The 25,228-nt window shown below is 42.5% G+C and overlaps 1 protein-coding gene across 1 annotated transcript in view; it reads right to left on the reverse strand.

Annotated features, from left to right (window-relative positions):
• sema3c (sema domain, immunoglobulin domain (Ig), short basic domain, secreted, (semaphorin) 3C) overlaps nucleotides 1–25,228 on the reverse strand; it is a 105,847-nt gene that overhangs the window by 14,069 nt on the left and 66,550 nt on the right. The window contains exons 5-11 of the mRNA XM_061911991.1: nucleotides 14,540–14,659; nucleotides 12,931–13,021; nucleotides 12,712–12,831; nucleotides 12,503–12,645; nucleotides 7,366–7,480; nucleotides 6,991–7,060; nucleotides 3,059–3,203 (exon numbers count right to left, since the gene is read on the reverse strand). Coding sequence (XP_061767975.1) covers nucleotides 3,059–3,203; nucleotides 6,991–7,060; nucleotides 7,366–7,480; nucleotides 12,503–12,645; nucleotides 12,712–12,831; nucleotides 12,931–13,021; nucleotides 14,540–14,659 — 804 coding nt within the window. The remainder of the gene's footprint in view (nucleotides 1–3,058; nucleotides 3,204–6,990; nucleotides 7,061–7,365; nucleotides 7,481–12,502; nucleotides 12,646–12,711; nucleotides 12,832–12,930; nucleotides 13,022–14,539; nucleotides 14,660–25,228) is intronic.

Raw genomic sequence — 25,228 nt, forward strand, 5'->3', positions numbered from 1 at the left:
ATATATAATAAACAGTTTCTCTTTTAAGCATAGGTTGCATCTTTTATTACCACTGTTGTAATGTGTGCTGGATGCAAGAATTTGCCATGTTATTGAATATTCAACATTATTGTCTTTGAGGTTCCAAATGTGTTTGCTGAGTTCTGTAGAATTCCGCAAAGTCTGGTTTCTAAAGGAGGCGTTGTGATTATTCCATCTTGTTTTGAACGCTCCTTCGGTTAATCCTATGTACGTGTCGGATGTGTTAATGTCCTTGCGTGTTACCTTTGCTTGGTAAACGACTGATGTCTGTAAGCACCCCCGTTGAGAGGGCAATCAGGTTTCTTGCGACAGTTACATTCCTTATTGGTTTCAGAGTCGTTTAGTCTGGAGGTAGGCAGTCCTTTTGCAATTGCTTTGTTGTGGTTTGAAATGATTTGTTGTATGTTGTATGGGACGGCGTGGCGCAGTGGGGAGAGTGGCCGTGCGCAACCCGAGGGTCACTGGTTCAAATCCCACCTAGTACCAACCTCGTCACGTCCGTTGTGTCCTGAGCAAGACACTTCACCCTTGCTCCTGATGGGTGCTGGTTAGCTCCTTGCATGGCAGCTCCCTCCATCAGTGTGTGAATGTGTGTGTGAATGGGTAAATGTGGAAGTAGTGTCAAAGCGCTTTGAGTACCTTGAAGGTAGAAAAGCGCTATACAAGTACAACCCATTTATCATTTATCATGTTATTCATACAGCTGTAGCTCAATTTAATGTTGTTCTTATTGAATATTTTTCTTAGGGTGTTGCCTTTGGGGAAGTGTTTGTCGATCAGAGTGAGGAACTTGTGGCCGATATTGGTTGAGACGTTTTTGCTGAATGGTGGATTGTACCAGATGATGTTTCGTTTTCTGCTCTTTTTTGGTTGGTTTCCTAACGTGGGTTCATAGGTGAGGGTGAAGTTGTATCCGCTTTCATAAAGTGCTTTCTGGTATGGGGGGGTTGCTTGGTCGAATTCGGCTTTGCTGGATGACAGCATCGATAGCCTTTTATTAATTCCGGTAGGTATTCTTTTCGTGGTGGTGGATGGGTGGTTGCTGTCATGGTGCACGTATTGGAGTGTTGTGTTGGGTTTCGTGAATGGTTGATAGCTGTTATTTCTCAGGTTGAAAGTGACGTCGAGGAAGTTGACGGTTTGCTTGTTGGCTTCAATCGATTGAAGCCAACAAGCAAACCGTCAACTTCCTTTGCTTGTTGGCTTCAATCCACCCACTCTGTGCCCTATATAAACCATTGTATGTGAATGCTTCCATTAAAATCTCCTGATGATTGAGGGAACCCCTCATGAAACAGTTCTTTAGAGATGACGTAGTCTTGTGATTTTTCCCACACCTACATATTACGCTCTACCACGGTATCAAGCACTATTCTCTGGATAATCCAATCAAGACATACATACATACATACATATATATATATATATATATATATATATATATATATATATATATATATATATATATATACATATATACATATATACATATATACACACACACACACATATATATATATATATATATATATATACACACACACACATAACGCACACATTTTTACATATATAAAATATATACTAAAAGTAAAACAGTTTGGGGAGCTTTAATTTTATTTCATTTATTTATATATTTCTATTACATCTTATCCCAGCTATACTTTATGTTTATTTTCTTTTACAATTCACTCTGTAGTCGGTTCCTTGGTTTTTACTCAGTCCTATTAAGCTAACACATTACTTCCCCTTATTTTACCATCAAAAAATTAGGAATATTCCACTTGTTAAAATAGTCCACAGGAAATTGCGTCATTGAAATCCTCTGCAGGCCATGAGAATACCAAAAGTAATTAACTCATTTAGTTTTGTGGGTATTTGATTGCAATTCAACTATGATATCTCAGGACAGTCCTGTTACCTAAACTATTTTATGTTATTTTATTTATTCTTGATAATTTTGTTTAACCATTGTAATGTACTTAGTGTCAACACGCTATTAGCATGTATGTCATGTAGCTCTATTTCATCTATTTGTTAATTCTACGCTAATTGTTACTTTCAGTTCTGTTACTTAAATGAGTCATGTTCCGTTTAGGAACCTGGTACAAAATTGAAAGGAATTTCCCCACGATGGCCAACACACATTTTTTCCTAGTGTTGGATTAAATTTACAGTTGAAAAAAGGCATAGATGTCAGTTTATTTTGATAGATTTAAACAAGCATGCACTCAGTGAAATGTCCTCATAAAGGAATTGTAATGTTCTCATGAGAACATACTTGCCAACTCCCCCGGAATTTCCGGGAGACTCCCGAAATTCTCTCCCGAAAACCTCCCGGGACAAATTTTCTCCCGAAAATCTCCCAAAATGAGAAAAAATCTCCCAAAATTCAGGCGGACCTGCGTGACGTGTCGACAGCCTGTTTTCACGTCCGCTTTCCCATGTCTGCCAAATGACGTTATAACTGTAGAATGATCAAGGGCGAGTTCTTGGTTTCTTATGTGGGTTTATTGTTAGGCAGTTTCATTAACCTCCTCCCAGTGCGGTAACAACACACAACAACAGCAGTCCGTTTTCGTCTACCGTAAAGCAGTTCGTCTGCCGTAAACAGCAATGTTGTGACACTCTTAAACAGGACAATACTGCCATCTATTGTACATGCGTATGGTTAGAAAAACAATGATGGACAATTCAACCCTTAACTCAACAATGAGTAGATGACTGTTATGTGTGTGTAAATATGTAAATAAATGAACACTGAAATTCAAGTATTTATTTTATTTATATATATATATATACGGTTAATGAAATACTTGACTTGGTGAATCTAGCTGTAAATATACTCCTCCCCTCTTAATCACGCCCCCAACCACGCCACGCCCGGCCCCCCGACCACGCCCCCACCTCCCGAAATCGGAGGTCTCAAGGTTGGCAAGTATGCATGAGAACCAACAAACATTGTTAAGAAAATCGTGACTATAACGCGTAAAATCCCTGTAATTTCCCAAAAGGAAAAAATAATAGTGCGTAAACTTACGGTCCCAGGTCTTGGGTACGGGATGCGTCCCTGGAAGGCCACCCACTGGAAGTTGGGTCCGTCCCTGTGAGCGAAGGGCCCGTTGAAGACGGTGAGGACGTCGGCCATGTTGTACACGCACACCGCCGAGCCCTTGAAGACGGAGCTAAGACGAGAGAAAAGACCGAAGGGCCGATTTGCAAAGTTTCTCTGAGGTCATGAGAGTCATCGTTCACCTCGTATTCCTGGCTTCAAAGCGTAGCAGGAACAGAAGCACATTGTGCAAAAAGGATTAAGAGGAATAAAGCGGTGCTAAAGAATAACAAGCAGCGTTTGCGGTGTTTGGGTTGGCCGCATTAGCTCGTCAGCCACGGCGGATAGCGAGGGTCTTTGGTGAGGCCGCCGCTGTGCCAGCGCCACTTGGGGTCGACCATACCGACTCAATTAGAGATGAAAACAGAAGGATCGAGTGACCCGCCTTGAGAATTTGCCACGCTCATCCAGACTGAAACACGATACGCTCGGACAGAAGCAATCAGGGCTGCCTATGGCATAATATTTCTATCATTTAAAAAAAGTGGTTAGTGGCTAAATCCATTTTATTGTTGACATGTTTTTCACTGGACTACGGTCTACATTTTGATCAATGTGACTGGTTTATGTCCATTCAAAAACCACTGTTGAGTTCAAGGGGTGCACATGATTGGGGCCTGTAAATTCTGCCTAGCAACAAGTTGGAGCAGGGGAAATCATCCTGTTGTAGCTAGCTAACATTGTATCTCATCTGTGACATTTTGCGATCAATCAAGTTGACTTCTTGATATTTTTGAACTAAAAATCACTTCAACTGTTTTTTTTTGTTCTCCCTGTCCTTTATCGGTTGTGTTATTGAGTGTAAGTTTTGTGTTTTTACTACCTTTTGAGTTTCAATAGTCCATATGCTATATATATGTGTGTATTTATATATATATATATATATATATATATATATATATATATATATATATACGTACATGTATATACCATATGTATATATATGCCATATATACCCTAGCCTTTAAATAGACCCCCTTTTTAGACCAGTTGATCTGCCGTTTATTTTTTTTTTCTCCTCTGTCCCCCTCTCCCTTGTGGAGGAGGTCCGGTCCGGTGGCCATGGATGAAGTACTGGCTGTCCAAAGTCAGGACCCAGGATGGACCACTCGCCTGTGTATCGGTTGGGGATGTTTCTGCGCTGCTGACCCGCTCGACATCCATTGCTTTCGGTCCCCTGGGGGTGGGGGGGGGGGGGGGTTGCCCACGTATGCGGTCCTCTCCAAGGTTTCTCATAGTCATCATTGTCACTGTCACCGACGTCCCACTGGTGTGAGTTTTCCTTGCCTTTATGTGGGCTCTACTGAGGATGTTATTGTGGTTTGTGTTGTGGTTTGTGCAGCCCTTTGAGACACTGGTGATTTAGGGCTATATAAATAAACATTGATTGATGTTTTTGCCTTGCAAAGTCTGCCTAGCAACAAGTGACCTCACAACAAAGGAAAATTATTAGTGGTGGTCGATATTGGCTTTTTTTGCGTGTATTGGATATGTTGACATTGTCCGGCACTTTGTTTTGGATGAAAACATCAACTAAATATAATATTTACAACTCAGAGGTGAAATATTCCAGACCGTGGACATACTGTGCTGGCGAGCTTGTTGCTACCTGGAGAACGGCGCACTTTGAGGATGTCATCATGCTTGTGAATAACGTCATTCATGCAGGACATTGAATCAAACACAACTGGACTGTTCAGCTAGTCCGAGCAGACTTCCACGGCTCATGCTCAAAGACTAGATAAGACAGTTGTAGTACTAACTGTCTGCAAAAACTGGACAAATTAATTGTGATAAAGACTAGATTGGACTGCACTGGTGCTGACTTTTGACTAGTACTGGATAAATACATTCTGATAAAGACTAGCTGGGAAAGCTCTATTGTTCACTCTTGACTCTAGTTGGATAGATACATTTTGATCAAGACTAAATAGGACAGTCATGGTGTAAACTACATAAATCAATTTTGATGATAGGACAGCACCAGTGTCGACCATCGACTAGAGCAGGGTAGATAAATTGTGATAAAGACTAGATAGGAAAGCGATAGTGTCAACTCTTGACTAGAGCTACATAAATTAATTGCGATGATAGGACATTCCTAGTGCTGACTCTCGACTAGAGATGGGTATATCTCGTCTACGAGCAGGAACTGATTAAACTAGCTTTATTTGACATGAGAGCTGTCCTATTGAATCTTTGACTGGTGAAGGTCACGTGATTACACGTACAGAGAATCATCCATTCATTTAGTGTCATTATCGTCAGAAAAATTTTAATGGTGATATCGCCTGATAACTGGACACCGGCCGAGAGTTGGTTGGCGGCCGAGAGTTGAGTCGGCTCTCTTGGTTGCTTTGTTGGGTCTGCTCCTGTCTCTGGCTATACTCCCTCCACCCCAGCGGACGATGGCGTGGAACACCGCAGAGGCCACCACAGTGTATATGGTTCTTTTAGTTTTTATTCATAGCTGTATGTAGTAGTGGCTGATTGTATCCGCTGCTTTAATGTCTTTAATGTCCTTTGTCTTCTTTGATGTTTCCCTCTTACACACATTTCAGAGGGATGTGTACTATGGCTATGAGTTCAATCAATCAATCAATCAATGTTTACTTATATAGCCCTAAATCACTAGTGTCTCAAAGGGCTGCACAAACCACTACGACATCCTCGGTAGGCCCAAATAAGGGCAAGGAAAACTCACACCCAGTGGGACATCGGTGACAATGATGACTATGAGAACCTTGGAGAGGAGGAAAGCAATGGATGTCGAGCGGGTCTAACATGATACTGTGAAAGTTCAATCCATAATGGATCCAACACAGTCGCGAGAGTCCAGTCCAAAGCGGATCCAACACAGCAGCGAGAGTCCCGTTCACAGCGGAGCCAGCAGGAAACCATCCCAAGCGGAGGCGGATCAGCAGCGCAGAGATGTCCCCAGCCGATACACAGGCAAGCAGTACATGGCCACCGGATCGGACCGGACCCCCTCCACAAGGGAGAGTGGGACATAGAAGAAAAAGAAAAGAAACGGCAGATCAACTGGTCTAAAAAGGGAGTCTATTTAAAGGCTAGAGTATACAAATGAGTTTTAAGGTGAGACTTAAATGCTTCTACTGAGGTGGCACCTCGAACTGTTACCGGGAGGGCATTCCAGAGTACTGGAGCCCGAACGGAAAACGCTCTATAGCCCGCAGACTTTTTTTGGGCTTTGGGAATCACTAATAAGTTGTTGTTGTTTTTTTCCCTTGGCCTCAGTCTGGACCCCCTCTCCAGGGCCCAGGCTTAGACCAACTTTTTTATTATATTTTATTTAATTTTAATCTTCTATTTTTTTCTCCCATTCCCCCCACTTGTTTACCTGTATCTCACCTTTTTTGTAAGGGGCACCGGAAGTCGGCAGACCCGTCAGTGATCCCGTTCTGTGTCCCTGTAATGTTTGTCTGATCTTGAATGGGATTGTGCTGAAAATTTAAATTTTCCTGAAGGAACTCTCCTGAAGGAATGAATAAAGTACAATCTAATCTAATCTAACATTGGTCGGCCGAGATTGTTGGACATCTTTAAAAATTAGCGATAGCAAAAGAGTAGATCTACCTTGCTTGAGCTAGCTAAAATAAGTTGCAACGTTATGGATCGTCTGTACTGTAACAATGGGTCAAAAGAAAACTGGCATTACTAACTATAGGCAAAGCTGGTGAAAGCTAGCATAATATACTTGTCACTCGATCATTTTTTGAAGCAGATTCAGAAAGCTGCGGTTGTAAGGAAAGATAAGTTTTCCCTGCCTATGATCCGTCGTGTTTGTTTGGCGCTATCAGAATCAAACTTTCCAATCAAAACGTGCAGGAATTTGCTACCTTGTGGATGTGAAGACCCCGAACACCAAGAGGCCTTTGGGATGATCGCTTTCCAGCAAAAACACACTTTCTGCAGGAGAGACACACGAGAAGTCTTCAGTTTTATCTTCCTTCTACAGGCATTGTTGCCAAAACGCATCCAACGCACTTTAAACAATGACAAGCTGCAAGGCGGTGTGTGTGTGTGTGTGTGTGTGTGTGTATTAAGCAATATGAGCTTCCAAGGAGCAACAGAGGACGTGTTATGGCAGCCGTCGAGTCCCGGGGTCCAAATCCCGGATAAAGTGAGGAAGTTCCGTGGCTTGTTTACGGAGAAAGCAAAAGGACCTTCAGGACTACAAAAGCCTTGGAATTCAAAACAGAGCAGAGACTCACCGAGTTCATCAAAGTGAGTCTCGGTGCCGTCCTCCTCCAGGACGGAACACACCATCCTGGCCTTGAGGAAGGTGGTCCACTTGTTGACCAGACTGCGCTGTCCCCCGATGTCGCTCTGCCAGGAAGACAAGCATCTCAAGCCCAACATAACAAGAACAGGCACATACAGTAGTTGGACAGCTCTTGTGTCGACTCTCGATGACAGCCGAGTAGATAAATTGTGATCAACTCTAGCTAGGACAGCCACAGTGACAATTCTTGACTAGAGCTGGGTAGGTGGATTGTGGTAAGGACTAGATAGAACAGCCATAGTGTCAACTCCTGACTAAAGCTGAGTTAATACATTGTACTAAAGACTAAATAGGACAGCACTGTTGTCAACTCATGAATAAAACTGGATAAATAAACAGTGCTAAAAACTAGATGGGACAGCTGCAGTGTCAACTCGACTAGAGCTGGGTCGATGTGATGAAGACTATATAGGACATATGTAGTGTCATCTATCGACTGGAGCTGGATACTGTAGCTGGATTGCTAGAGGGGGGGGTTGCCCACATCTGAGGTCCTCTCCAAGGTTTCTCATAGTCAGCATTGTCACTGGCATCCCACTGGATGTGAATTCTCCCTGCCCACTGGGTGTGAGTTTTCCTTGCCCTTTTGTGGGTTCTTCCGAGGATGTTGTAGTCGTAATGATTTGTGCAGTCCTTTGAGACATTTGTGATTTGGGGCTATATAAATAAACATTGATTGATTGATTGATTGATTAAGACTAGATAGGTCAGCTATAGTGTCAACTCTCAACTAGAAACAAGTTAATAAATCGTAATTAAAAATGGATAGGACAACTCTAATGTCAATTTTAGACTAAAGCTGGATGTGTTATTTGCAATAAAAAATAGATAAGATAGCTCTAGTGTCGACTCAAGTATAGCTAGGTAGATCATTTGTGATAAAGACTAGCTAGGACAACCACTGTGTTACATCACCTTTTCTTTTAACAACACTCAATAAACGTTTGGGAACTGAGGAAACTAATTGTTGAAGCTTTGAAAGTGGAATTCTTTACCATTCTTGTTTTATGTAGAGGTTCAGTCATTCAACAGTCCGGGGTCTCTGCTGTCGTATTTTACGCTTCATAATGTGCCACACATTTTCGATGGGAGACAGGTCTGGACTGCAGGCGGGCCAGGAAAGTACCCGCACTTTTTTTTACAAAGCCACGCTGTTGTGCTGAATGTGGGTTGGCATTGACTTGCTGAAAAAGCGCTATATAAATATAATTCACTTGACTTCACTTCACTAAGTTACCAATGTCTTGGGCACTAATGCACCCCCATACCATCACAGATGCTGGCTTTTGAACTTTGCGTCGATAACAGTCTGGATGGTTCGCTTCGCCTTTGGTCAGGATGACACAATGTCGAATATTTCCAAAAGCAATTTGAAATGTGGTTTCGTCAGACCACAGAACACTTTTCCACTTTGCATTAGTCCATCTTAGATGATCTCGGGCCCAGTGAAGCTGGCCGGCAGCGTTTCTGGATGTTGTTGATAAATGGCTTTCGCTTTGCATAGAGCTTTAACCTGCACTTACAGATGTAGCGACAAACTGTATTTAGTGACAGTGGTTTTCTGAAGTGTTCCTGAGCTCATGTGGTGATATCCTTTAAAGATTGATGTCGGGTTTTGATACAGTGAGGGATCGAAGGTCACGGTCATTCAATTTTGGTTTCCGGCCATGCCGCTTACGTGGAGTGATTTCTCCAGATTCTCTGAACCATTTGATGATATTATGGACCGTAGATGTTGAAATCCCTGAATTTCTTGCAATTGCATTTTGAGAAACGTTGTTCTTAAACCGTTTGACTATTTGCTCACGCAGTTGTGGACAAAGGGGTGTACCTCGCCCCATCCTTTCTTGTGAAAGACTGAGCATTTTATGGGAAGCTGTTTTTATACCCAATCATGGCACCCACCTGTTCCCAATTAGCCTGCACACCTGTGGGATGTTCCAAATAAGTGTTTGATGAGCATTGCTCAACTTTATCAGTATTTATTGCCACCTTTCCCAACTTCTTTGTCACTTGTTGCTGGCATCAAATTCTAAAGTTAATGAGTATTTGCACAAAAAAAATATTTATCAGTTTGAACATCAATATATGTTGTCTTTGTAGCATATTCAATATGGGTTGAAAATGATTTGCAAATCATCGTATTCCGTTTATATTTCCATCTAACACAATTTCCCAACTCATATGGAAACGGGGTTTGTAGCTAGGACAGCTCCAGTGTCAACTCTCGGCTAGAGCTGGGTAGATATCATTGTGATAAAGACTAGCTAGGACAACCGCTGTGTTACATCACCTTTTCTTTTAACAACACTCAATAAACGTTTGGGAACTGAGGAAACTAATTGTTGAAGCTTTGAAAGTGGAATTCTTTACCATTCTTGTTTTATGTAGAGGTTCAGTCATTCAACAGTCCGGGGTCTCTGCTGTCGTATTTTACGCTTCATAATGTGCCACACATTTTCGATGGGAGACAGGTCTGGACTGCAGGCGGGCCAGGAAAGTACCCGCACTTTTTTTTACAAAGCCACGCTGTCGTGCTGAATGTGGGTTGGCATTGACTTGCTGAAAAAGCGCTATATAAATATAATTCACTTGACTTCACTTCACTAAGTTACCAATGTCTTGGGCACTAATGCACCCCCATACCATCACAGATGCTGGCTTTTCAACTTTGCGTCGATAATAGTCTGGATGGTTCGCTTCGCCTTTGGTCCGGATGACACAATGTCGAATATTTCCAAAAGCAATTTGAAATGTGGTTTCGTCAGACCACAGAACACTTTTCCACTTTGCATCAGTCCATCTTAGATGATCTCGGGCCCAGTGAAGCCGGCCGGCAGCGTTTCTGGATGTTGTTGATAAATGGATTTCGCTTTGCATATCAGAGCTTTAACTTGCACTTACAGATGTAGCGACAAACTGTATTTAGTGACAGTGGTTTTCTGAAGTGTTCCTGAGCTCATGTGGTGATATCCTTTAAAGATTGATGTCGGGTTTTGATACAGTGAGGGATCGAAGGTCACGGTCATTCAATGTTGGTTTCCGGCCATGCCGCTTACGTGGAGTGATTTCTCCAGATTCTCTGAATCTTTTGATGATATTATGGACCGTAGATGTTGAAATCCCTGAATTTCTTGCAATTGCATTTTGAGAAACGTTGGTCTTAAACTATTTGACTATATGCTCACGCAGTTGTGGACAAAGGGGTGTACCTCGCCCCATCCTTTCTTGTGAAAGACTGAGCATTTTATGGGAAGCTGTTTTTACACCCAATCATGGCACCCACCTGTTCCCAATTAGCCTGCACACCTGTGGGATGTCCGAAATAAGTGTTTGATGAGCATTGCTCAACTTTATCAGTATTTATTGCCACCTTTCCCAACTTCTTTGTCACTTGTTGCTGGCATCAAATTCTAAAGTTAATGAGTATTTGCACAAAAAAAATATTTATCAGTTTGAACATCAATATATGTTGTCTTTGTAGCATATTCAATATGGGTTGAAAATGATTTGCAAATCATCGTATTCCGTTTATATTTCCATCTAACACAATTCCCCAACTCATATGGAAACGGGGTTTGTAGCTAGGACAGCTCCAGTGTCAACTCTCGGCTAGAGCTGGGTAGATATCATTGTGATAAAGACTAGCTAGGACAACCGCTGTGTTACATCACCTTTTCTTTTAACAACACTCAATAAACGTTTGGGAACTGAGGAAACTAATTGTTGAAGCTTTGAAAGTGGAATTCTTTACCATTCTTGTTTTTGGTAGAGGTTCAGTCATTCAACAGTCCGGGGTCTCTGCTGTCGTATTTTACGCTTCATAATGTGCCACACATTTTCGATGGGAGACAGGTCTGGACTGCAGGCGGGCCAGGAAAGTACCCGCACTTTTTTTTACAAAGCCAAGCTGTTGTGCTGAATGTGGCTTGGCATTGACTTGCTGAAAAAGCGCTATATAAATATAATTCACTTGACTTCACTTCACTAAGTTACCAATGTCTTGGGCACTAATGCACCCCCATACCATCACAGATGCTGGCTTTTGAACTTTGCGTCGATAACAGTCTGGATGGTTCGCTTAGCCTTTGGTCCGGATGACACAATGTCAAATATTTCCAAAAGCAATTTGAAATGTGGTTTCTTCAGACCACAGAACACTTTTCCACTTTGCATCAGTCCATCTTAGATGATCTCGGGCCCAGTGAAGCCGGCCGGCAGCGTTTCTGGATGTTGTTGATAAATGGCTTTCGCTTTGCATATCAGAGCTTTAACTTGCACTTACAGATGTAGCGACAAACTGTATTTAGTGACAGTGGTTTTCTGAAGTGTTCCTGAGCTCATGTGGTGATATCCTTTAAAGATTGATGTCGGGTTTTGATACAGTGAGGGATCGAAGGTCACGGTCATTCAATTTTGGTTTCCGGCCATGCCGCTTACGTGGAGTGATTTCTCCAGATTCTCTGAATCTTTTGATGATATTATGGACAGTAGATGTTGAAATCCCTGAATTTCTTGCAATTGCATTTTTAGAAACGTTGTTCTTAAACCGTTTGACTATATGCTCACGCAGTTGTGGACAAAGGGGTGTACCTCGCCCCATCCTTTCTTGTGAAAGACTGAGCATTTTATGGGAAGCTGTTTTTATACCCAATCATGGCACCCACCTGTTCCCAATTAGCCTGCACACCTGTGGGATGTCCGAAATAAGTGTTTGATGAGCATTGCTCAACTTTATCAGTATTTATTGCCACCTTTCCCAACTTCTTTGTCACTTGTTGCTGGCATCAAATTCTAAAGTTAATGATTATTTTGCACAAAAAAAATATTTATCAGTTTGAACATCAATATATGTTGTCTTTGTAGTATATTCAATATGGGTTGAAAATGATTTGCAAATCATGGTATTCCGTTTATATTTCCATCTAACACAATTTCCCAACTCATATGGAAACGGGGTTTGTAGCTAGGACCGCTCCAGTGTCAACTCTCGGCTAGAGCTGGGTAGATATCATTGTGATATACTAGATAGGACAGCTCTAGATGGAGTGATGAGCTGTGCTTACTGGACACACTCGGGCCACCATGGTGTGGATGTTCTTGGTGTTGCCGCTGTTGTCTGTCAGCCTCTCGCGGAAGAAGAAGTAGAGCTTGGAGTCGTTGGGGTCGGTACCGTCGGGGATGTGGTGGGCGTCGATGAAGACCGGCTCTGAGTGGAAGAACACCCTCCATAAGTCGTGCTAAAAACGGACAAAATATGACCTGCGAGCCGCACCGCTTAGCCACTTGGAATTGTGCTGGTCGGTGCGCACGGCGTTCCTCTTGGTGAGGCTCCTAAAGATGGCCGCGTCTGTGCCCATGAAGTCGATGTACATGCCGGAGAAGAGCTCCTGGTCTGAGGGGCAAACGCGAGTGTAAAAGTCTTTGACATTTTCAAAATGAAATCATAAATAAGAGCATGCGTGAGGTGTTGAAGGAAGAAGACGTCACCTACTAAGCATGATGGACACGGTGTTGACTTGCGGGTTGAAGGAGCACCTCCCTTTTCCGGACTCGGACCTTGAGTCAATGTGAAATATTTGTTCCTGTGTCAGGGCAGAGGAGATGTCGTGACCTCACGGCAATAAATATGGAAGAAAATAACTTGTTGTTGAGATGTCTTTATTCTGTGTCTTCCAAAGGAAGCTGCAGAATTCATCAGGCTGCTGCACTCCACCATAACTGGGAGCATAAAGAAAATATTCCACAGGGGAGATTTTCCTCAAGCTGCCAACAAACGTTACGGCTTCTTCTTCCTTAAAGGCCTACTGAATGAAACCCACTACTACTGCCCACGCAGTCTGATAGTTTATACATCAATGATGAAATATTAACATTGCAACACATGCCAATACGGCCGCTTTAGTTTACTAAATTACAATTTTAAATTTCCCGCGGAGTTTCTTGTTGAAAACGTCGCCGAATGATGACGTGTGTTTGTGACGTCTCGGGTTGTAGCGGACATTTTAGCCAAGCACCACTTACGGCTAAAAGTCGTCTCTTTTCATCGCATAATTACACAGTATTTTGGACATCTGTGTTGCTGAATCTTTTGCAATTTGTTCAATTAATAATGGAGACGTCAAAGAAGAATGCTGTTGGTGGAAAGCGGTGGATTGCAGCTGCCTTTAGCACCGAAACACAGCCGGTGTTTCTTTGTTTGTTGTGAAGCTTTAACACAGAGCGGTCAAGCGAACATGTTTCTCTACGTCAACCAGCAAGTTTTTGGATGGGAAAATTGTGATATGAAGTCGGCTCTTACCGGAGACTTGTAGCTGTCAAAAAGGCAGCTGTGATCTTGGGTCCTGAGCCATTGGCTTCTCTAAGAGACACTGGCGTTCACCGCAGCCCTCCGACTTTCAGGTATGACTTTATAATCTCACTAAAACCCTATTAACACGATGAGCAGATAAGGGATTTTCCAGAATTATCCTAGTAAATGTGTCTACTAACATCTGAATCACTCACACTGCCGTCGCCCTTTTTTTTTGGTGCTTCACTCTAACTGTCCTCATCCACAAATCTTTCATCCTCGCTCAAATTAATGGGGAACTCGTCGCTTTCTTGGTCCGAATTGCACTTGCTGCTTGTGGCTATAATTTTAAACAATGTGAGGATGTGAGGAGCCCTACAACCCGTGACGTCACGCGCACATTGTCTGCTACTTACGGTACAGGCAAGGCTTTTTTATTAGCGACCAAAAGTTGCGAACTTTATCGTCAATGTTCTCTACTAAATCCTTTCAGCAAAAATATGATAACATCGCGAAATGATCAAGTATGACACATAGAATGGACCTGCTATCCCCGTTTAAATAAGAAAATCTCATTTCAGTAGGCCTTTAATGATGTACTTTCCAGCCAACCTCCGTCTGTCAGGAACGTGTGCATGGAACCTGGGAGGAGTTCTCTACAACGACTGGCTTTAGTCCCCACAATCCCGCTATGTGCCGAGGGGACCAGAGTGGCTTTGTTGCCATGGTAACAAAAGCGCCACCATCTGCCGTCAGTCTACGTGACGCACCGTCGGATGGATAAACCAGCACTAGTCTCAAGTTTGCCCACCTCGGGTCGGCGCCCCCTGTTGACGTAGGCGCACACGGGACTGTAGGCGCCGCTGCCGCACATGAACAAGTGGGTTCTGTTGAACGGCTGCACCACCCGGATAAAGTTGCCGCATCCATGCTAGGGGAGGAGAAAGAATAAGACAGTCAAATTAAGTAAAAAAAAAAAAGTCACAAAAGGTGGACATTATTGCGCGGTCATTTGTTGCTAGGCAGGATTTGTATGGAACAAAATGATGTCCATTTTACAACACGTTTGAGAAGAAATTCATCCATTTTCTCTACCGCTTGTCCCTTTTGGGGTAGCGGGGGGTGCTGGAGCCTATCTCAGCTGCATTCGGGCGGAAGGCGGTATACACCACGAACAAGTTTCCACCTCATCACAGGGCCAACACAGACAGACAGACAACATTCACACTCACATTCACACACTAGGGCCAATTTAGTGTTGCCAATCAACCTATCCCCAGGTGCATGTTTTTGGAGGTGGGAGAAGGAACCCACGCAGTCCAGGGGAAAACATGCAAACTCCACACAGAAAGATCCTGAGCCCGGGATTGAACTCAGGATTACTCACGACCTTCGTATTGTGAGGCACATGCACTAACCCCTGGTCCACCGTGCTGCTCTGAGAAGAAATCCAACAATCCAAAAAAGGGTGCTATGAGGATAAATTTCACAAATATGTTGTGCTACAAATTGTATATCTACAATGATACAAAAATAAATAATACTGATAAATAGTTCAATAAAAAATTATTATACATATAGTACAGGCTAAAAGTTTGGACATACCTTCTCATTCAATGAGTTTGCTTTATTTACATAACTATTTACATTGTAGATTGTCACTGAAGGCATCAAAACTATGAATGAACACGTGGAGTTATGTCCATCCATCCATATTCTACCGCTTGTCTCTTTCGGAGTCACAGGGGGTGCTGGAGCCTATCTCAGCTATACTTAACAAAAAACGGTGAAAAAAATGAAAACACGTTTTATATTCTCATTTCTTCAATAAAGCCACTCTTTGCTCTAAATACTGCTTTGCACACTCTTGGTATTCTCTCGATGAGCTTCATGCACACCTGTGAAGGGAAAACCATTTCTGGTGATTACCTCTTGAAGCTCATCGAGAGAATGCCAAGAGTGTGCAAAAAATATATAGGATCATTTCCAGCACCCCCTGCTACCCCCAGCCTTTTTGTAGCTGCGGACCGGTCATCGCTTGATAATTAGTCCCGCGGCCCGGGGAATTCTTACTGTGTTGGATCCATTATGGATTGATCTTTCACAGTATCATGTTCTCATATGTTCTCATAGTCATCAGTATCATCAGTATCACAGTATCATGTTCTCATAGTCATCATTGTCACCGATGTCCCACTGGGTGTGAGTTTTCCTTGCCCGAGGATGTCGTAGAGGTTTGTGCAGCCCTTTGAGACACTAGTGATTTAGGGCTATATAAGTAAACATTGATTGATTGATTGATTTATTTTTTATCATGAAAAGGGAGTTTTTTTAGGTTGGTGCACTAATTGTAAGTGTATCTTGTGTTTTTTATGTTGATTTAATTAAAAATATATATACATATAAAAATATATATATATATATATATATATATATATATAGATAAAAAATGTTTTTTTAAAAATGATAAAAAATTCTTCTGCGGCCAGGTACGAATCGAGCCGTAAGGGACAAGCGGTAGAAAAAGGATGGATGGATGGATGGATGTTAAAAAAAAAAATCAGTAAATGCTCCTGAATTTTATCATGTTTATTTTTTTTAGCAGTGTACTAAATGTACTAAAAACATATAATTACATTGTAAAGTAAAACATTGCAAATAATCCTTGAAAATATAGATTTTTGATACGTAACATACACAAATATTCTGAATTTATTACAACTTGTATCCACTATTTATCTTTACAAAATCACTGTATTATTTTATGATTATTATTATTAGTTAAGCCTATTCAATTCGATAAATTAGCGTCATAATGTTTTCTTTGCGGGCGTGACACAATACCCCAAAAGAAATGTGTTGTGTTAGGAGAAGAGGAGGAAGTTCTTCTCCTGGTCCACAGCCAGCATACACAGCACGCCTGTTTATTGTCTGCCGAGGAACCATTCCATTGGACTGACGAATGCGGAGCGACAAGGCCTGCATACGATGCTCAGACGGTCACATGAGGCTGCTGCTATTAAGGTCAAGGAAGTGGAAACAAAGTTTGGGCTGGTGCAGAGGTAGAGGCCCTCATTATTTCATCTCCGTCCTCGTTTGTGCAGCTAATTAAGTTTTTATCTTGCAGGGGGGGAAAAAAAAAAAAGGAGAGGAGGGAAAGAATCGAGGCCGTCGGAGGAAGTCGGAATTAAAAAAAATAATTCATATAAAAGGCAGCTGTTGCGAGGCGAGGCAGTAAAAACTGTGTGGACATTTCACCCCATCACATACTTCACTCGCCAGTTATGGTGACAGGACATTAAAAGGACACGACATCCAAGCACTAGAGCAGTAGTCACCAACCTTTTCCAGCCCAAGAGCCCTAGTCTCAGCCAAAAACCAAAGCAAGTTCTATCAAATTATATACTATATATATATATATATATATATATATATATATATATATATATATATATATATATATAGTATATATATACACACACACGCACGCACAGTACAGGACACTCCTTCTCATTTAATGTGTTTTCTTTATTTTCATGACTATTTACATTGTAGATTGTCACTGAAGGCATCAAACTATGAATGAACACATGTGCAGTTATGTACTTAACAAAAAAAGGTGAAAATAACTGAAAACATGTTTTATATTGTAGTTTCTTCAAAATAGCTACCCTTTGCTCTGATTACTGATTGCACACTCTTGGCATTCTCTCCATGAGCTACAAGAAGTAGTCACCTGACAGGGTTTTCACTTCAGAGATGTCATAGTAGTCGGACACATTTCCAGTGAGGGTTGGACTCCGCCAAGGCTGTCCTTTGTCACCGATTCTGTTCATAACTTTCATGGACAGAATTTCTAGGCGCAGTCAAGGCGTTGAGGGGTTCCGGTTTGGTGACCGCAGGATTAGGTCTCTGCTTTTTGCAGATGATGTAGTCCTGATGGCTTCATCTGACCGGGATCTTCAGCTCTCACTGGATCGGTTCGCAGCCGAGTGTGAAGCGACCGGAATGAGAATCAGCACCTCCAAGTCCGAGTCCATGGTTCTCGCCTGGAAAAGGGTGGAGCGCCATCTCCGGGTTGGGGAGGAGACCCTGCCCCAAGTGGAGGAGTTCAAGTACCTAGGAGTCTTGTTCACGAGTGAGGGAAGAGTGGATCGTGAGATCGACAGGCGGATCGGTGCGGCGTCTTCAGTAATGCGGACGTTGTACCGATCCGTTGTGGTGAAGAAGGAGCTGAGCCGGAAGGCAAAGCTCTCAATTTACCGGTCGATCTACGTTCCCATCCTCACCTATGGTCATGAGCTTTGGGTCATGACCGAAAGGATAAGATCACGGGTACAAGCGGCCCAAATGAGTTTAGGTCTCTCCCTTAGAGATAGGGTGAGAAGCTCTGCCATCCGGGAGGAACTCAAAGTAAAGCCGCTGCTCCTTCACATCGAGAGGAGCCAGATGAAGTGGTTCGGGCATCTGGTCAGGATGCCACCCGAACGCCTCCCTAGGGATGTGTTTAGGGCACGTCCAGCTGGTAGGAGGCCACGGGGAAGACCCAGGACACGTTGGGAAGACTATGTGTCCCGGCTGGCCTGGGAACGCCTCGGGATCCCCCGGGAAGAGCTAGACGAAGTGGCTGGGGAGAGGGAAGTCTGGGTTTCCCTGCTTAGGCTGCTGCCCCCACGACCCGACCTCGGATAAGCGGAAGATGATGGATGGATGGATGGATAGTTTTGATGACTTCAGTGACTATCTACAATGTAAATAGACAGGAAAATAAAGAAAACGCATTGAAATGAGAAGGTGTGTCCACACTTTTGGCCTGTACTGTATATATATGTATATATGTTTTTTTTTTTTTTTTCGGGGCGGTATAGCTCGGTTGGTAGAGTGGCCGTGCCAGCAACTTGAGGGTTGCAGGTTCGATCCCCGCATCCGCCATCCTCGTCACTGCCATTGTGTCCTTGGGCAAGACATTTTACCCACTCCCAGTGCCACCCACACTTGTTTAAATGTAAAAATTAGATATTGGGTTTCACGTTGTAAAGCGCTTTGAGTCACTAGAGAAAAAGCGCTATATAAATATAATTCACTTCACTTTTAAAGACGAAGCTTTGTGGTTTTAATATTATTTTTCTCATTGTGTTTCTTGCTGTTTTCCCATTTTTTGCAGGTGTTTTTTGTCATGTGCATATATATATACACATATGCGCATGACACACACACACACACACATATATATATATATATATATATATACATACATACACACCGTATTTCCTTGAATTGCCGCCGGGGCACTAATTAATTTAAAACCTCTTCTCACTCCTGCGCTTACCAAAGGCATGCGGTAAAATTAAGCATGCGCTAATCATTTTAAAACCTCTTCTCACTCCGGCACTTACCAAAGGTATGCAGTAAAAATTTGAGTGTGATGTAAGCTTGGACCTTAAATCCTACTAAATAGCTCTTAATTGTCCTCCCTTTATGCGATTTCAAATTACCGGTATTGAAATCAGCCTCCTCCATTTTGAAAATTATGACAGGGAAAATGTGACTCGTGACGTCACGAGTTTGACCAGGCGGTAATACTAAGCATTATTTTGCGAAGCGAGTTTGACCAGGCAGTAATTCAAGGCAGCCGCATACTGTATGCCCGGCTGCAATTCAAGGAAATACGGTATGTATATATATATATATATATATGCACGACACACACAAATATACAGTATGTATATACACATATATACATATAATATGCACATATATGTATGTATATATATATATATATATATACATACATACATACATATATGTGCATATTATATGTATATATATATATATTTTGTCACGTGCCTATAGGGCCAATGACAAAGGGGTCACGGTCCACAGATGGCCCCCCCTGCCGCACTTTGAGCACCCCTGCTAGAAGCTAACGGTTTATGGCCACTATAGTCCTTGCTGTACTATATTTGTCCATCCTATGGTCACACACACACACACACACACACACACACACACACACACACACACACACACACACACACACACACACACACACACACACACACACACACACACACACAGTATGTATATACACATATATACATATAATATGCACATATATGTATGTATATATACATGTGTATATATATATATATATATATACATACATACATACATACATACATACACACACACACACACACACACAGATACATGTTTTTGTTTTTAAAAACAAAGCTTTGTGGTTTCATTATTGTTATTTTTGTCATTGTGTTTCTTGCTGTTTTCCCAATTTCTGCAGGTGTTTTTTTTTGTCACGTGCCTGTAGGGCCAATGACAAAGGGGTCAAGGTCCACAGATGGCCCCCGTGCCGCACTTTGAGCACCCCTGCTAGAAGCTAACGGTTTATGGCCACTGTAGTCCTTGCTGTACTATATTTGTCCATCCTATGGTCACACACACACACACACACACACACACACACACACACACACACACACACACACACACACACACACACACACACAGTATGTATATACACATATATACATATAATATGCACATATATGTATGTATGTATATATATATATATATATGTATATATATATATATATAAACATACATACATACATACATACATACATACACACAGATACATGTTTTTGTTTTTAAAAACAAAGCTTTGTGGTTTTATTATTGTTATTTTTCTCATTGTGTTTCTTGCTGTTTTCCCAATTTTTGCAGGTGTTTTTTTTTGTCACGTGCCTGTAGGGGCCAATGACAAAGGGGTCACCTTTCGAATGTCTGCCCTATCAACTTTCGATGGCAGGTTCTGTGCCTACCATGGTGACAACGGGGTAACGGGGAATCAGGGTTCGATTCCGGAGAGGGAGCCTGAGAAACAGCTACCACATCCAAGGAAGGCAGCAGGCGCGCAAATTAGTCACGGTCCACAGATGGCCCCCGTGCCGCACTTTGAGCACCCCTGCTATATTTGTCCATCCTATGGTCACATATGGGATGTACAGTAAGTCAGGTTACGTCAGCACCGGAAGTAGTAAAATCAACAGTTCACCTGGCAGGGTTTTTCTTTGTGAGAGGGGATGAACAGAGAAGTCCTTCTTTAGCTGCCGCATTGTTGCATCATATAAAGCCTTTGCACATACCAATATTTAAGGTTGTATATAAATGAACATAAAATCAATACTATGGAGCAGGTGTGCCCACATTTTTTCAGCAGGCGAGCTACTTTTCAATTGACCATTATATAATTTATATATATTTATTTATTTAGGAAAGATGTTTTTGTTTACAAGTTAAAGCGGTTTAATGATAATACAAGCATGTAAATTTCTGTCATTAATGTTGGTGTATTACCTGATTCTGATGACAGTGGTGTTGATAACGTCCGCATTTTCAAATGGAGGATAAAAAAAGTCCTCATTTCTGTCTGATACCACGTGAAAGTGGTTGGTTTTTGGCATCTCATTTGTCCAGCTTCCATACTTGTTTTTGTACAATTTACAAGAAATACATTGGCGGCAAACTCCGTAGCTTTCCAGCTTCTGCACGCCAGCTTTCTGAGACTCTTATTTTGTTAGCGCAGGCAGGATGAAGCCGTGCTTTTATTGTGAAGATAGGAACTGTGCAGTCGGCCTTTAGAGTTTTGACGGCAGGTAAGGCGCGGGAGTCTGTTGAAATAAAAAGTGTTTCTCGCCTTCCTGTCGGTGATTTTTTCTTAATAATGAGCTTGCAGCAGCCAGCGTCATCTCAGAGAATGCTCGGGTGCCGTGAATGTCAATCAAGTGACGAAAGTGATGTCGTAGTAAAGATTGATGATCACAAATCTTTAGGTCTATTTTTTTAATGTTTGGCTGGCGATGGAGTGACACACCCTCTGCCATCGACTGGTAGCTCACAATCGACGTAATGGGCACCCCTGGTAGTTTGGCGAATGTTCTTGGACTCTGTTATTTGGCTTGTTAGCTTGTTGATTCTTAAAAAAACTAAACAAAAATTAATTAGAAATTGAAAAAAAATCAATTTATTTTTGAAATGAAAATAAATCAATTTCAAATCTTAATAAATAAGAACCGTGATTCGGATGACAATTGTTTTTATTGAGCACTGCTACTAAATGTAGACGCAAAACAGCAACAGCAGGTCAGTCTTAGGCTTGATAAATCACAGTGCAAGTGCTTAAGGATTTAAATTTGCATCATTTCCTCTCAGTATTGTGTTCTGATACTCATATATTCTGCATTTGCATGAAGATAGACACACTAAATGGATTGCATTTACTATTTTGCTCATTTAAAAGACACAGTCCTTAAAGGCCTACTGAAAGCCACTACTACCAACCACGCAGTCTGATAGTTTATATATCAATGATGAAATATTAACATTGCAACACATGCCAATACGGCCGCTTTAGTTTATTAAATTACAATTTTAAATATCCCGCGGAGTTTCCTATTGAAATTGTCGCGGAATGATGACGCGTGCACGTGATGTCACAGACTGTCAGGACATATTAGCCCAGCACCACTTACGGCTAAGTCGTCTCTTTTCATCGCATAATTACACAGTATTCTGGACATCTGTGTTGCTGATTCTTTTGCAATTTGTTCAATTAATAATGGAGAAGTCAAAGTAGCAAGATGGAGTTGGGAAGCTTTTAGCCTTTGGCCACACAAACACACGGTGATTCCTTGTTTAAAATTCCTGAAGGTGAAGCTTTACTATGGATCAGAGCGGTCAAGAGAACATGGTTCCCGACTACATGTCAACCGGCAGTTTTTGGTGAGAAAAAAAAAAAAAAAAAAGTCTGCGGGCTATAGAGCGTTTTCCGTTTGGGCTCCAGTACTCTGGAATGCCCTCCCGGTAACAGTTCGAGATGCTACCTCAGTAGAAGCATTTAAGTCTCATCTTAAAACTCATCTGTATACTCTAGCCTTTAAATAGACCTCCTTTTTAGACCAGTTGATCTGCCGCTTCTTTTCTTTCTCCTATGTCCCTCCCTCCCTTGTGGAGGGGGTCCGGTCCGATGACCATGGATGAAGTACTGACTGTCCAGAGTCGAGACCCAGGATGGACCGCTCGCCTGTATCGGTTGGGGACATCTCTACGCTGCTGATCCGCTTGAGATGGTTTCCTGTGGACGGGACTCTCACTGCTGTCTTGGAGCCACTATGGATTGAACTTTCACAGTATCATGTTAGACCCGCTCGACATCCATTGCTTTCGGTCCCCTAGAGGGGGGGGGTTGCCCACATCTGAGGTCCTCTCCAAGGTTTCTCATAGTCAGCATTGTCACTGGCGTCCCACTGGATGTGAATTCTCCCTGCCCACTGGGTGTGAGTTTTCCTTGCCCTTTTGTGGGTTCTTCCGAGGATGTTGTAGTCGTAATGATTTGTGCAGTCCTTTGAGACATTTGTGATTTGGGGCTATATAAATAAACATTGAAAATTGTGGTCTTACCGGAGACACCAGCGGAGTTTCGTCCTGCTGCAGCGCGTGACTTCCCTGAGAGACTCTGGCGTCAACACACCCATGGCCACACCCCTCCGACTTTAGGGACTGTATAATCTCACTAAAGCAATAGGCAGATAAGGGATTTTCCAGAATTATCCTAGGAAATGTGTCTAATAACATCTGAATCGCTCTCACTGCAATCGCCTTTTTCTTTTTTTTTCTTTCTAGTCCTTCAGTCTAAATTTCCATATGCACAAATCTTTCATCCTCGCTCAAATTAATGGGAATATTGTCCCTCTCTCGGTCCGAATAGCTCTACAACCCGTGACGTCACGCGCACATCGTCTGCTACTTCTGGTAAAGGCAAGGCTTTTTTATTAGCGACCAAAAGTTGCAAACTTTATCGTCCATGTTCTCTACTAAATCCATCCATCCCATCCATTTTCTACCGCTTATTCCCTTTTTTGGGGTTGCGGGGGGCGCTGGCGCCTATCTCAGCTACAATCGGGCGGAAGGCGGGGTACACCCTGGACAAGTCGCCACCTCATCGCAGGGCCAACACAGATAGACAGACAACATTCACACTCACATTCACACACTAGGGCCAATTTAGTGTTGCCAATCAACCTATCCCCAGGTGCATGTTTTTTGGAAGTGGGAGGAAGCCGGAGTACCCGGAGGGAACCCACGCATTCACGGGGAGAACATGCAAACTCCACACAGAAAGATCCCGAGCCTGGATTTGAACCCAGGACTGCAGGAACTTCGTATTGTGAGGCAGACACGCTAACCCCTCTGCCACCGTGAAGCCCTCTACTAAATCCTTTCAGCAAAAATATGGCAATATCGCAAAATGATCAAGTATGACACATAGAATGGACCAACTATCCCCGTTTAAATAAGAAAATTTCATTTGAGTTGGCCGTTAATATTTCAGCATTGCCTGGTCGATCAAGTTTGCACGCATTTTGATACACGCAAACCTTTTATACATGAGACCCTATTTGTTCAGGGAAAGAACATGCAAATAGGCACTTTCATCCCATGTGATTAGCTACAATACTGTTGCATATTTGGAAACAAAACGGTAGCATTTTTGTGCACAAGAGAGGGTTGTGAAACATTGCAGTCCACCAGGGGAGACCTGACAAAAAATAATTGAGAAGCATCACTCTATATTGCATTTAAATGGCTTGTGAGCAACAATATTAAATATACCTGTTAAATAAAACCTCTGGCGTCACGGTGGCAGAGGGGTTAGTGCGTCTGCCTCACAATACGAAGGTCCTGCAGTCTTGGGTTCAATCCCAGGCTCGGGATCTTTCTGTGTGGAGTTTGCATGTTCTCCCCGTGAATGCGTGGGTTCCCTCCGGGTACTCCGGCTTCCTCCCACTTCCAAAGACATGCACCTGGGGATAGGTTGATTGGCAACACTAAATTGGCCCTAGTGTGTGAATGTTGTCTGTCTATCTGTGTTGGCCCTGCGATGAGATGGCGACTTGTCCAGGGTGTACTCCGCCTTCCGCCCGATTGTAGCTGAGATAGGCGCCAGCGCCCCCCCGCCACCCCAAAAGGGAATAAGCGGTAGAAAAATGGATGGATAAAACCGCTGCCGTGTTTTTAATGAATACTTAGGCCTACTATGCTACTACATTTTAATGTTGGTCATTATGGTGGTAGCCAAGTGTATTTTTGAGGTGAAAAACATGTGATGACTGTGCTGCGTGAACAAGTGAGCTCATAGCTTGGGCAAATATTCCTCTTGCTCTACAAATTAATTACCATCAATTTAAGACAAGTTCTGATGTTTTCATTTGAACCAAATGGACTATTTAATGTTTTGGCTCAACACTGTAGAAATATTCTTTACCCGCCAGTAAAAACAACAGTACTCGTGTTACATTTATCTTCCATGCCGCCATCCAGGCCCTCCTCATCACCCGAGAGTTTATCAGAGGAGAGCAGCCTTGCACCAGGAAGTGTGTGAGTGTGCATGTGTGTGGTTTAAGAACCACAAGCAGCAGAGAAG

This window comes from Nerophis ophidion, linkage group LG10, assembly GCF_033978795.1.
Source record: "Nerophis ophidion isolate RoL-2023_Sa linkage group LG10, RoL_Noph_v1.0, whole genome shotgun sequence".
Taxonomy (NCBI): domain Eukaryota; kingdom Metazoa; phylum Chordata; class Actinopteri; order Syngnathiformes; family Syngnathidae; genus Nerophis; species Nerophis ophidion.